The sequence below is a fragment of the Mustela nivalis genome (genome assembly GCF_964662115.1).
Source record: "Mustela nivalis genome assembly, chromosome: 10".
Lineage (NCBI taxonomy): Eukaryota > Metazoa > Chordata > Mammalia > Carnivora > Mustelidae > Mustela > Mustela nivalis.
Genome location: NC_139029.1, coordinates 28,906,496 through 28,920,145, shown reverse-complemented (window position 1 = coordinate 28,920,145; position 13,650 = coordinate 28,906,496). Strand labels below are relative to the sequence as shown.

At 40.4% G+C, this 13,650-nt stretch overlaps 1 protein-coding gene across 37 annotated transcripts in view; it reads right to left on the bottom strand.

Annotated features, from left to right (window-relative positions):
- MACF1 (microtubule actin crosslinking factor 1) overlaps positions 1-13,650 on the bottom strand; it is a 339,595-nt gene that overhangs the window by 127,943 nt on the left and 198,002 nt on the right. For all 37 annotated transcript variants that reach the window (XM_082686968.1, XM_082686965.1, XM_082686964.1 and 34 more), the window contains 7 exons: positions 13,018-13,180; positions 11,783-11,866; positions 9,158-9,265; positions 8,853-8,951; positions 6,472-6,624; positions 6,068-6,156; positions 2,828-2,963 (listed from right to left, as the gene is read on the bottom strand). In XM_082686968.1, coding sequence (XP_082543094.1) covers positions 2,828-2,963; positions 6,068-6,156; positions 6,472-6,624; positions 8,853-8,951; positions 9,158-9,265; positions 11,783-11,866; positions 13,018-13,180 — 832 coding nt within the window. The remainder of the gene's footprint in view (positions 1-2,827; positions 2,964-6,067; positions 6,157-6,471; positions 6,625-8,852; positions 8,952-9,157; positions 9,266-11,782; positions 11,867-13,017; positions 13,181-13,650) is intronic.

Genomic DNA, 13,650 nt, shown 5'->3' with positions numbered 1-13,650 from the left:
GGCTAATATAAGCACCATACTTATAGTTACGACTTGTGGGGCACTTAATATATGTGCTGAGCACTGATACTTTATCCTCAAAACAATCCTATGAAAGGAATTATTTTAGTCTTTAATTTACAGATGAGAAAATGAGGCACAGTGAAGTTATTAGGTAACTCACCAAGGTCACAAAACAAGTGAGTTCCAGAATAAAATCAAGGTCTGACTCTAAGTCTTGTGCTATCACATTGCTCCCCGCCATCAGATCCAGAAACACATGAATGACAGGTCGGCAGAGTTACATTATACACAGGAGTTATGTTCTAAGTCCAGGAAATAAGGCAAATCTTATACATTGCCAAAGTTACCCTTGCATTAAACCCTAAAAACTCCTGGAAGAATTTCTGTTTTGAAGCCTTTTATCACAGAATTATGGTATTCAGAAATTAAATCATTCAAGTGTTTTGCCATTTAAAAATCTTTCATTACTCTCAACTTCCTACCTCTTGTTCACATTCATTATTTTCTATAGATGATTTCGTCTGTCCCTCTTAGGTCAGTATGACTTTCTGATCCTTATTTAACTCTTGAACTTAACTCCTGAACTTATTCATAGAGGATGTTGTAGCAACTGCCAATCACTTCCCTACCTCCTAAATAATGCATTTCCTTCTGTCTCGGTGAAAGTAAGCTCTGTAAGAGCAGGTACTTTACCCATTCAGTGTCTAGGACCAGTTTCAGCAGTTCAATAAACATTTGCTGAATTAATGAATAAGTTGGTAAATAGTAAGGAAATCCTTAAAATCCTTAAGCTACTTGCTCCTAGATTTTAAAGACATACACTGAGGATTTCAAATTCAATTAGCTGCATGCTCTAAGAGACAAAGAATGGAAGGCAAATGAGGGAACACATTGGTTGACATCCCTAACCCACTGTATTTGTTCAAATAATGAAATAACAATTCATCACACTACTTAAAATATAATGTGTTGTTCCTCATCCCCCTTCTTTGTTCTGACCCAGAAAGCAGTTCAAATTATATATAGCAAATGTTTGTTCACACGAATCTACCAGGTGTCTGTTCTACAGAGATTGAAGGGAAAATCACACCAGCATAACTCTTTGAGATGTATGAATAACTCTTTATATAAAATCCATGTCAAGACAGCTCAGAAGCTGACAAGATGACAGAGGAAAAGATTCTTTTGAGAACTTCTAATTTCTTCTCTGAGGTTCCTCGAGTCTCAAAGATGCTGACATTGAAGAAAGACCTAAAGTCTGGCCAATTGCTAGACAAAGAGAAAAGACTACATGCTGTTCCTTCCAGTATTCTCTTAATTGAAGGACAGGCAGGAAGCACTGAGCTGGGAAATAATCCAGAGAAATCAAGTTCAGTCCTACCAAACATGGGCATTCTGACCTAAACAAGCAGAGCAAGACAGAGGGAGAGGAGGAAGGGAAATGTAAAAGGCTTCTACTTACCAGAGTTGCAGCACGCCTTGGGCAGATAGAGAGAGAGCCTTACGGAGCAGCTCAGCCGCATCGCACACACAGTGTAAGCTTGGGGTTAGCGTCCAGCATGCGACTGTTTTTTGTTTGTTTGGTTTTTTTTTGCAAAAAAGAACCCCAAACAGGTCGTCCTCTTTTCCCTTTTGTGCATTTGTGCTTAAACTCCAAAGGGTTAGTGAAACTTGTAAGCAAGGATGTCAGTTAATCAGAACAATACTTCACATGAAACACACGAACAGTAACAGGGGACACATCATGCTCAATGTAGTGGTGCTTGGCAGCTTGGCTTTCTTTCTGTTCTCCCCTTTTTTAACCTTTCAAAATGAGAACTGGGTGTTCTCAGCAAGCAATTGTTAAAACTTTTCACATACTCCCTTATATGGTGAAGCAATAAGCCATTGGAAGTGGGCTACCTTACACAGAGAACGCTAAACCAGCACATTCTTTCTGAAATTTGCTCCCAAATAAATCATAGCTGGTTCTGTCTTGTGGTCTTTACAACTCTAGCTCCTGATGCACCAATTTCATATCCAAGGACCAGAGTCAAAGCATGTTTTGTTTGAATATCATTTTGAGCGTCATCTAGACCAAATTTGATAATCACATGACTTTAAATTTTGACCTGCCCCACATATGTTGGCCATTGCTTCACAACATAGGAAATAAGCAGGCAAACACACATATATATCCCAAAGACACATGTATATAATATGGTAAGTTTACATATACACACAGGTATCCAGGAAGAACTCAGGACAACCAGGAGGAACTTGACAATTTTGAAATGGCCCAGGAAGTGAACATGAGTGGGAACTGGTAAAGATGTCACATGATGGGATGACCATGGGTAAGGGGAACCAGCGTCTCAGTCAGTACAGCTAATCCACCAGCTTGCTTGGAAGTGAACATTTCTCATTTAGATATGAAAAAAAGAATGGGGGAAGAGGACATGGCTTTTTCTTCCCAATAGTCGGAACTCCTGGCTATCAACTTTTAAGTGACAATGCCATGAAGGAGTAATCTTGCTGCCCTGTGATCAGAAATAATATAGGATTTATGTTCTCCTCAACTGTGGTCTGCTACAAAATGGAAGACAATAGAAATAGTGAACCAGGGTCTACAGGGTTGGCCATGAGTGCCTTCTAGTATTCTTGACTGACCAATACATCATGGAACCCCAGTAAAGAAACACAAGACAAATGGCTGCTATGGTGAAGTTAAAAATTAAGTCACATTGGTCATGGAAAGCTAGTGAACATGATTCTCAAATAGCAAAGCTGTTTTCATACCATTCGAAAGGTACCATTCCCATTTGGAGAAAGAAACTCAAAGTACCTTTTGTTCTGTCTGCTGGGCCAACTGGCTCTGAAGCTGTTGAAGCTGGTTTGCTGAACCATCACAAAGGTCATGGTAAGCCTTATTCAGAGCATTCAACTGCTCAGATATTTGTTCCTTCTCTTTTTCTGAGAGCCTGGAAGTGGAAGTATTGAAGCTCTTTTAGAGAAAAACCTTTCTCCAAACTTTCCCTTATTACTTCAAAGTCATGTCTTCTCCATCTGGATGTCTTTCTTCTTTGTCTCTGTTAACTACAGATCATCTGGTCACTCTTCCATATTCATCGAGCACGTGGGCATCTAGCTCATATTCCTGACTATTTCAAATCAAGTCATGATTCTTGGTGATGTCAATGCTCTTGTCACCAAGTGTCTAAAAGCCTATGCTGTAATCTGAAACCTTCTCAGTACAAACAGCCTCCAATCCAAATGGCCTCTACTCCACTTGAACTGCACCCACACATGGCAAACTGGAACCTGCCATCATTTAAAATTATTCTACCTCTGAACTTTAAAACTTCAAGAATCTACTGTTTGATAGTAACTTCTGATTATAACCCTACCTTTCCAGTTGTGTTTCTTTACTCTATACCACTTCTCTTTTCAAAATAAAACATTTTAGACAAGAGAAAGTAAATAAACTATCATTTACCCACTGCCCAACTTTACCAAATTTTGATATTGTACCAGATTGTACTTCAGATCCTTTTCTTTTCTTTTTTATAAGATTTTAAAAAGAATGAGAGAGAGTGGGGGTGGGAGGGTGGCAGAGGGAAAGAGAGAAGCAGACTCCCTGCTGAGCAAGGAGCCCAACATGGGGCTCAATCCCAGAATCCTGGGATCATGATCTGAGCCCAAGGCAGACGCTTAACCAACTGAGCCACCTCAGGTCTCCTATATGCTTTTCTCTCTTTTTAAAGATTTATTTATTTGAGAGAGAAAAAGAACGAGGTGGGGGGCAGGGGGAGAAACAGAGAGAATCTCAGGCAGACCCCTTGCTAAGTATGGAGTCAGATGTAGGGCTTAGTCTCATGGCTCTGAGATCATTAGCTGAAATGAAACCAAGAGTTGGACCCTCAACCAACAAAGCCACCCAAGTGCCCCAACTTTGGATCCTTTCCACAGAAATAAGACATTACAGATATATTCAAAGTCCAAAGTACATCTGTCACCAACCCCATTCTTTTATCTTTCTCCCTGGAGTTAACCATGATCTTGAATCTAGTGAGTTTTTTAAGTTAGTCACCATACAGTATGACTTTCACAACTTCCTTACCTCATTCTATATTGTTCTTGAGAATGAATCCTATGATTCATATTATAACTACCTATCAACTTACTGAGATTTCTGAAGCCTTCCTTAATTCCCCATTTTTCCTTAATCTGTCAGTCCTCCTCAGGGTCTTCAGTATCTTCTCTCTGGACTTCAGACCCCACAATCCAACATCTCAATCAGGTTCCTGCTATTATCCTTGAACTCTGTCTTTGCTAATCTGATGAAACTCCTGCCCCAGATCAATCAAACCACTGGACTTCTCTGCTCCCGCCTGCAGGTGAAGTATATCATGTATGTATGTGTGTGTATGTGCGTGCACGCACACACACACCTGGGGGGTAGGGAGGGGAGTGTCCCTATGGAAGAGATCCTACTGGTTGCCAGGTTCTACTGGACCTCAGAGCTTCCTGATAACCCTCTTGGAAGCCCCAATCAATCCTAATTCTCTTGCCCTAACTCAACAGCAAACAACCACTCTGCCTATTTCAAAGAGGAAATGCAGACCACTGGGAATGAATTCTTTCACCTTCTGACTTCACTCCTGACATATTTACCTCCACCCACACTTTTCCTAACCTTCCTTTCCTCAAACTTCAGAGGAAAATTTGTCTTGACTCCAGTCTAGCGTTGTACTTTCCATTCATTGATGAATTTTATCCTTTCCTGCATCTTCTGGGACTTGTCTCCCATTACTTCAATCTCTTTCTCCCTTTTGGTACTTGAGATTCAGTCTATAAACACAGCTAAGTCCCTCTCAACTTTTAAGAAAACAAGTCTTCTTTTGTTGTTGTTGTTTTTTTAAGAGGGCTCGGTGCCCAGGCGCAGAGCCCAGTAAAGGGCTTGAACTCACACCCCTGAGATCAAGACCCAGGCTGAGATCAAGAGTCCGACGATTAACTGACTGAGCCAACCAGGCATCCCCAAATAAGCCTTTCTTGAACACAGACTCTATTTAATTATTTACCCTATTATTTCTGTCCTTTCCTATGGCCAGGCTTCTTGAAGGAGTAGTCTAATTGTGCTATCACTACCTTCCTCACCTCATGTGCTCCCTACTCCCAATCATACTCCATCTGACATCATGCCCTAACTTTTCACCAGTCACCAAAAACTCCCAACTTGCCAAATTCAATAAAAATCTCTCAGTCTCAATCTTTTTTGACTTCTGACCACCTTCTTTTTAGAATTCTGTTCTCTGTTGGGTTCTAAGGTATCGCTCATAGTTTTCCCCTCTACTTGTATAAGGCTCTCTTTGCAGGCTGAGGAGCACAGAGAAGCCCTTGAACCCTTAGAAGCTAATCCACTCAAGGTTTCTACTATGCTGATGACTTTAGACTTTCTCATTAATATTAAATTTGCATACTTGGACAACTTTAGTAGAACTATATAAGGTGTAAATTAATGTATTGGGTACTTCCTAATACATTCTAAGTATTTGCACTCTGGCATCTTCTGGGTTCTTCACATTCATAATGTCTAAAACCAAAGCTGCCTTCTCCTTCAATGTGCACCTGCTTTTGGATTCCCTATCCTGGTTAGTGACATTACCATAGACTCAGGGGCCTAAGCCAGAAACCTGGAAGTTATAGCTGACAATTTTCACGTCACCAAACACTCTAAGTTCATCATCCTTAGTATCTTTTGAACCTTTGCCCTTCTCCATCCTCATCATTTCTCACCTGTATCATTACAATAGCCCCTTTACTGGTCTCTCAAGCCTCCATTCTGGCCCCAGGTCAATTTGTTCTCTGTAAAACTGTTCTAGAAACCTTCATCCAGTCATGAATAAGACCCTCCCCATGGCCACCAAGGTAAAATGCAAACATTTTGGCATGAACTACAAGGCTCTTCATAATCTGGCTCTTGCAGCCTTGAACTCTACAGCCAAAAATCTCACCATGACCCTAAGTTTTACTCAGATAGATTCAGTCCCCTAAATGCACCATAAACTCTTTTAATACTCACTTATGACCATGCTTGGCCAAGAAGATCTGCGAAGTTTTAATGGCCTCAGAGACTTGATCCCTCCTGGTTGTCAGCTCCTCTGCCAGAACCTACGTGATAGAAATAAAGATTACAACTTCAGAACCCAAGAAATTAAAGAACCCAAATTATTTGAAATAACATTTTAAAAATCCTAGGGAAAAACCTAGCTTAGGTCAGATTACTATTACCAATGAACTACAGAAAGTTGATTAAGAAGGTAGAAGTAGGAACAGATGACTTCTTAAGTTTCTTAAGTCCTGGGAGTTAACATTTGTTGAGATAATCATTCCTAGAGTGGCCCACATGTGATCTGTTTTATTCCCACCTAATGCGTTATTACATATTGTTCTACCCAACAAGAGATAGACGGACCTTCTACTCACCTGCTGATCTAAAATAGCTTTCTCAATGTCTGTTGATTCTTTGGTCTGGGATGAGGTAGCTTTGCTTTGGGTGTTCCTTGCTAGGGTAGACACCCAGCCCAAAAGTTCTTTAACTTTCTCCACATGTTCCTGCTTTTCCTCTTCTACAACTTTCTAGAATGAGAATTAAAAAATCAGTATCTTAGTCAATGTCTTATTAAACTGGCCTGACTTCTGATTTCCTGAAATAGAGACCTGGAAGTTATCTAAATCAACAGGAAGCTAAAGTAACCCTAAAATAAATATAATTTACCTAACTTAGAGCACTGTTCACAAGTGTCAAACTGTATGAAACTAGCAGCTAAATTCATCATATCTAGGTTTGCACCTTTATTTAAAAAGAAAGCATTTTTTAATAAATGAAGGACGTCCAATAATTATTTACTATTTATTTTTTATTGATTGATTTTTAGGAACCCTTTACATATAGCACTTTTTAAAAAGATTTTATTTATTTATTTGACAAAGAAAGATGACAAGTAGGCAGAGAGGCAGGCAGAGAGAGAAGCAGGCTCCCTGCTGAGCAAAGAGCCCGATGTGGGGCTCAATCCCAGGACCCTGAGATCATGACTCTAGCTGAAGGCAGCGGCGTAACCCACTGAGCCACCCAGGCGCCCCTTCATAGAGCATTTTATTTTCATGATTCTTAGATGTCTAGGTAAAGAAGCTGACATCTACAGAGATTAAGTGAGGCAGTTGTTAACACAAATAAATTTTTTGCTAATTCATATAGAAAAAAATTGGTATAAATTAATGTTTCCAATAGCATTTCTTTTATAAAAGTGGGTGAACTTGCAGAAACTTATTTTTCAAAGACAGAAGTTTTTTTAGAATTACAAAAAGGGGCGCCTGGGTGGCTCAGTTGGTTAAGCAACTGCCTTCAGCTCAGGTCATGACCCTGGAGTCCCAAGATTGAGTCCCACATTAGGCTCTCTGCTCAGCAGGAAGTCTGCTTCTCCCGCTGACCTTCTCCCCTCCCATGCTCTCTCTCTCTCACCTAAATAAATAAAATCTTAAAAAAAAAAAAAAAAAAGAATTACAAAAAGATTAAATACTCATTACAACAAATTTCAAATAATCTGAAATGTATAATGTATCTCTCTTTATTCTTATTTCCCCAGAAATATGGTATATAGCTGATCTTTGAACAGTATGGGTTTGAACTGCTCAGCTCCACCCACACAGGAGGTTTTTCTTTTTTTTCAATAAATACAGTACAGTACTGTATATGCATTTTCTCTTCCTCATGATATTTTTTTTTTAAAGATTTTATTTATTTATTTGACAGAGAGAAATCACAAGTGGGCAGAGAAGCAGAGAGAGAGAGAGGAGGAAGCAGGCTCCCTGCTGAGCAGAGAGGGCCCGATGCGGGACTCGATCCCAGGACCCCGAGATCACGACCTGAGCCGAAGGCAGCGGCTTAACCCACTGAGCCACCCAGGCGCCCCTTCCTCATGATATTCTTAACGTCTTTTTTTCTCTAGCTTACTTTATTATAAGAATGTAATATATAATAAACCTATTTCATTGTTTTTAACAGTTTCATAACATTCCATTGTATGGAATTTGTATGTTTCTAATATTTCCCTTTAAAAAATTGTGTTTTATTAGGGATCTTTGCTCACATTTTCTTTCTTCATGCTTATAATATCTCTACAGTGAAGATACTTGAAGGTGGGAGTATTGGACATAATAGAATTAATCCCCATTATTCACAGATACCAGATTTGTGAATTTGTCTACTCATTAGAACTTATTTGTAAACCCCAAATCAATACGTTTTCGCAGTCATTCATTTCGCAGTCATATGCCCAGTGTTCCCAGCTAAGGCAGAACAAGGGGACACTCTACCTTCTTGTTTCAGCTCTTATAGAGTTCTTAACAAGTGTCCTTTTCACAGTCTATTCAGTGGCATATTTTTCACAATTTTTGTTGGTGATTTCACAGCTTAAAATGTACCCAAGCATAAGGCTGAACTGTTTTCTTGTGTTCCTAAGCACAAGAAGGCTGGGATGTGCCTTACAGAGAGAACGTATGTTAAATAAACTTCATTCAGGTGTGAGTTAGAGTGCGCTTGGCCTGAATCAACAGAATCTATTAAATATAACAAGATTATGTATTATTTGACAGAAATGTGTGATCAGATGCCTCCAGGAGCCTAATCTTGTATTTCCCTCAAATGCAAGAGTCCACGTTCCCTAACGCAGTGTGCATAGCAGTGTCCCAGAACACGAGTGACATGAATAAGGAGAATTGGCTGTGTGCGCACTTTGTTTTTTGACAGATGAGACACAGGATTTTTAATTCTATTTTCAAATGATTTAGGACCCAGCTGTCCTCACCTCCTCCTCTTCTAGTCGCCGGAGGGCATCACTGATATATTTTACATGCTGGGTGGTTAAGGTCACCAGTGCTGTGTAGCGAGTCCTTAAGTCCATGAACTATGGTTCAAAAAAATAAACAACAACAACAATTTAGATAAATTATCTGCCAGAAAAGTGTATTTCAATAGTTGAAAATAAAAGAAGGTTTTCATGAAATCATATGCTCCATAGAAAGATGAGCTCTAAATAGAACTGTCAGGGCCCCAACTAACAAATCTTTCCTTAAGGGAAGAGAGCGGTGTGTCTTTTCCCCAGCCTTTCACCTCTTGTGTGATGGCATCTGAGGAGGAAAGCATCCGACGCCGCTTGCCCGAGGATTTCTGCTGTGATTCCACAAAGGCCTTGTATGTCATCAGTTGCAATTCATAGTCCTGGGGAAGGAAGATATTTCACTATATTTACATAAGGCTTTACAGGTCACATAACTCATACAACAGAATCACAGTATTTCATTGCTGGAAGGGATTTTGGTGATCATTTAAACTAGTGGTTAGCAAACTTTCTCCTTAAAGGGCCACATGGAAACTATTAGGCTGTACGATTTGTCACAGCTGCCATTGTGGGTAAAAGAAGCTGTAGATAATCAGCAAATGAAAGGGTGTGACTGTGTTATGATACAACATCATGTATGGACACTGAAAGTTGAAAGTTCATAGAATTTTCACATGTTATGAAGTATTCGTCTTTCGACTTTTTTTTAAAGCCATTTCTCATGGGCCATGGAAAAATAGGTATGTGGACTCCGTTCAGCCTGTGGGTCACAGTTTGCAGAGTCTTGAGTTTGCAGTTTGTTGTTTGCTGACCATCCTTTTCATCTCATCCACGGGGAAAACGAAGCCCAGAGACAGGAGGTGAGTTTCACTGATTACTCAGTGGGTGAGCAACAGAGTCATCCTAAACCATCGCTCTTCTCCTGTCCCCGTGCTATGCTGACACTCTCTCTACAATCCTGAGACTGCAGCCCCAGACCAGGCCCTCTTCACATCTCATGTGGAAGGGCACAAGAGCCTCTTACCACTCTCCTACTTTGCTCTCTTCCTAATTTATTTTCTATCCTGCCACCACAATAACTTCTCTAAGACACAAAGATGACCATTTCATTCCTCTGTTTGAAAGCTTACAAAGATCTAGAGCAGAGCTTCTCAAATACCAACATGCACACAAATCATTTGGGGATCTTGCTGAAACTGAAATTGTGATTTGGCAGGTGGAAGATTCTGCATTTCTGACAAGCTCCCAGATGATCCTGATGCTCCTGGTTCTAACATCCCACAATGAGGAACAAGAAGAGAAGGTAAAGCAAAAAGAATTAGACATAGCCTTTCACAGACTGGCCTCAACCTCCCCTTCTTCTTTTTCATAGTCTCTGCTTCTTATGTACCATACACCTTCAAGCTATGCCGGCATATTTGCTATTTCCTCATATAATCGTTATATTTCTATTCTTCTGTGCCTTTGATTATGCAGTTCCCTTTGCCTACAATGTCATGATTTCTGTTTTCTACTTAGAAAACTCTAGGCAGAAGGAAAACATACAATGAGTTCCTTAAGTAGCCTATTAAAAAACAGTAATAGTGGGGCACCTGGGTGGCTCAGTTGGTTAAGCGTCTGACTCTTGGTTTCAGCTCAGGTAGTGATCTCGGGGTCATGAGACTGAGCCCTGCGATGGACTTGGTGTTCAGCATGGAGTCTACTTAAGACTACCTCTCTCTAGGATGCCTGGGTGGCTCAATCAGTTAAGCTCCTCCTGCCTTTGGCTCAGGTCATGATCCCAGGGTCCTGGGATCAAGCCCGACACTGGGCTCCCTATTCAGCAGTTATTAACTAAAGAAATTCACTCATTCAGAAAGTATTGTTGAGCATCTACTATGTACCTGTATTGCTCTGAATGCTGTACATATAGTGAAGAACAAGTTAGAAAAAAACTTGTTTCCTTGGAATTTACATTCTAGTGGGAAGGAACATAATATGTAATAAATTCAGGTCATTTTTATTTAAAGATATTATCAGAGTAATCGGGAGGGGGGACCAGATCATGCAGGGCCTCACAGGCCATATACAGCTTTAGAATTCTGTTATGCATAGGATATGAAGTCACTGGACAGTTTTGAGCAAAAGAATGACATGATCCAATTTACTTTATTTCAGCTATTATGAGGTGCACATTTCCCCCACATTTTAGCATCTCTAAAACTAGAATATGTCTTACAATCAATGGTATTTGCATAATTGGCAGTTTCCTCTTTTCTGGTAGTGTATAAAATGATGTCTGAGGTTCAGTGACAGGCAATATGTTCTAAAACGGTAAGTCTGGCTACTATGTGGGAAAATAGCCTGTGGGACAAGGGTAACAGCAAGAGATCAGCTCAGAGGTATTAGAACAGTCTAAGGAAGATTCCTTACTTAGGTGGAAAGCAGGGAAATGGGGGCAGGTGGGTGTGTAACAAAAGACAGATTAAGGACATATTGGAAGATGAAGCCAAATGGTTCACAGACCCAACACAGAGTTTATGGCAAAGCAAAGAATTAAAGATGACTCCCAGGTTTTTTGCTTCACACGTAGGAAAATGGGACACTACTTCCTGGAATAGGCAAGACAATGCAAAGTATATTTGAGAGGAAATTCAAAACACTCTGTTTCTGACATGGCAAGTTTAAAAAACCCGTGGATCATTCAAAGAGTGACTCCTTGAATCAGAGATGTATCTGGTACCCTCTGAGCATTCCCAAATGTAGGGTCAGGAACACTACACATCTGCATTAACTGGAGGATGGGGCCAGCTGCTAGCAGCAGCACTTATTTCTCCAGAAACAAAACCTACAGTGACAAGGAAGATCTTCCCATGCTGGAGATCATTTATGTACCTTTGGGGATATGCTAGAGTTACCTTTACAATAGTGGAGTATTGCTGGGAAAATTTCTGACACTGGTCCAGCTTTGACTGATTCTTCTCGATTTCTGCAAACAGATCCTAGAAACAAAAGTATCACAACAACGTTATCACTGTCCCTACTGTCGTCAAAATAGCTGAGCATTTATTATATTCTAAGGCAGTTTTCAAATCTTAGCTACATCAGAATCACCTGTGAGGCTAAATAAAATATGGATTGCTGGGCTCCATACCCCTGGAGTTTCTGATTTGGTAGGTTGTAGTAGGGCTGAGAACTTGTGTTTCTAACAAACTCCCAGGTGATGCAGATATTACTGGTCAGGAGTCCACACTTCGGAAACCACTGTTCTGCATATTTTATATGTATCATTTCATTTAACCCTAACAATAATAACCTTATGAGTGAGACAGGTTGAACAAGTAATGAACTATATCCATTTTGTTAATGAGGAAGTAGAATACTGACAGGCTAAGTAATTTGGTCAAGGTATCATAGTGAGTGAGTGATCCAGAACTGGAATCCAAGAAATCTAACACCAGACTTCATACTCTAAACTGCAATGCTACACAAAACAAGCCACCAACAACCCCCAAAACAACAATAACAACAACAAACAAAAACAAAAACAAAAACAATCATCAAAATGCTAACAAGGAAAAACCACTTCAAATAATTTTTGTCTGTTCACATCTTTCTGGGTTGTCAGTGCCCTGTGTTCTCATCCTCGTAAGATCAAATGCAGTTATCAAGAAACGAAATGAAGCGAGATAATTTTAATCTGTCCAATCTATGGTTTCAATATAGTCACTACAACTCATGACCGGAGGGCACCTAATGAGTGTGTCTGGCCTAAATGCAAAACCAGTATCATCTTTTTTTTTTTTTTTAAGATTTTTATTTATTTATTTGACAGAGAGAAATCACAAGTAGATGGAGAGGCAGGCAGAGAGAGAGAGAGAAGCAGGCTCCCGCCGAGCAGAGAGCCCGATGCGGGACTTGATCCCAGGACTCCGAGATCATGACCTGAGCCGAAGGCAGCGGCTTAACCCACTGAGCCACCCAGGCGCCCAAAACCAGTATCATCTTGAGACCATTTTGGTTGAACTCTTTTCAGAAGAGGAGGCTCAGAATGTCTTACCATTTGGGGGAAGCTTAATAGGTAGTCCATCATCTTCTTTTACAATGAATTAACCCTCCTGCCCCCCAACTTACACCATGCTGTCACACCCACCGTCTGCTGGCTGAGCTGTTCCGACAGCACTCTGCTATCCTCTGCCTGGCCTGGCTTCATCATTTCCTGCTGGGCAGTGGTTTCCTCAATCCATCTGATGAGCGTTCCATGGCAGGCTCTGTAATCTCCCAGAACTTCCTGGATACTTTCTAGCTCAGATTGGCTGGAGGAGCAAAGGAAAAGAAACTACCATCAGATACTTCAGTACAAACAATAAAATAAATGGTTGTGATTCCCTCCTTAGCCCCTTCCTCTAGTTGGGTTTGTTGTTGGTAGAACAACAGTACAAGGCTGAGACCTATGCTTGTACCCAGTGCTCTGTGGGGTGAAGGTGCAGTTGTGATGTTAGCCCTGGACACTGCCTAGGAGCATCCCATGATGATCCTTGTCAAATTTTTACCTAGGTTGCCAAGGACTGCCAGGTTGCCAATAAGGTAATGCTGGTTATACACTTCTGTTTCCTGATGACAGTACCTAACAGGTACCCTAGTTATGATTTAGGGAGCGCTGTAATTTATTGGGGAAAGATGGACGAAAATAGTTATTTTCTGTTAATTTTGGTAACAGTTTCTTATATCACTTTCATTAGTCTAACTAGACTTTGGATAGTAATTCAATTATAGAGAATCAATC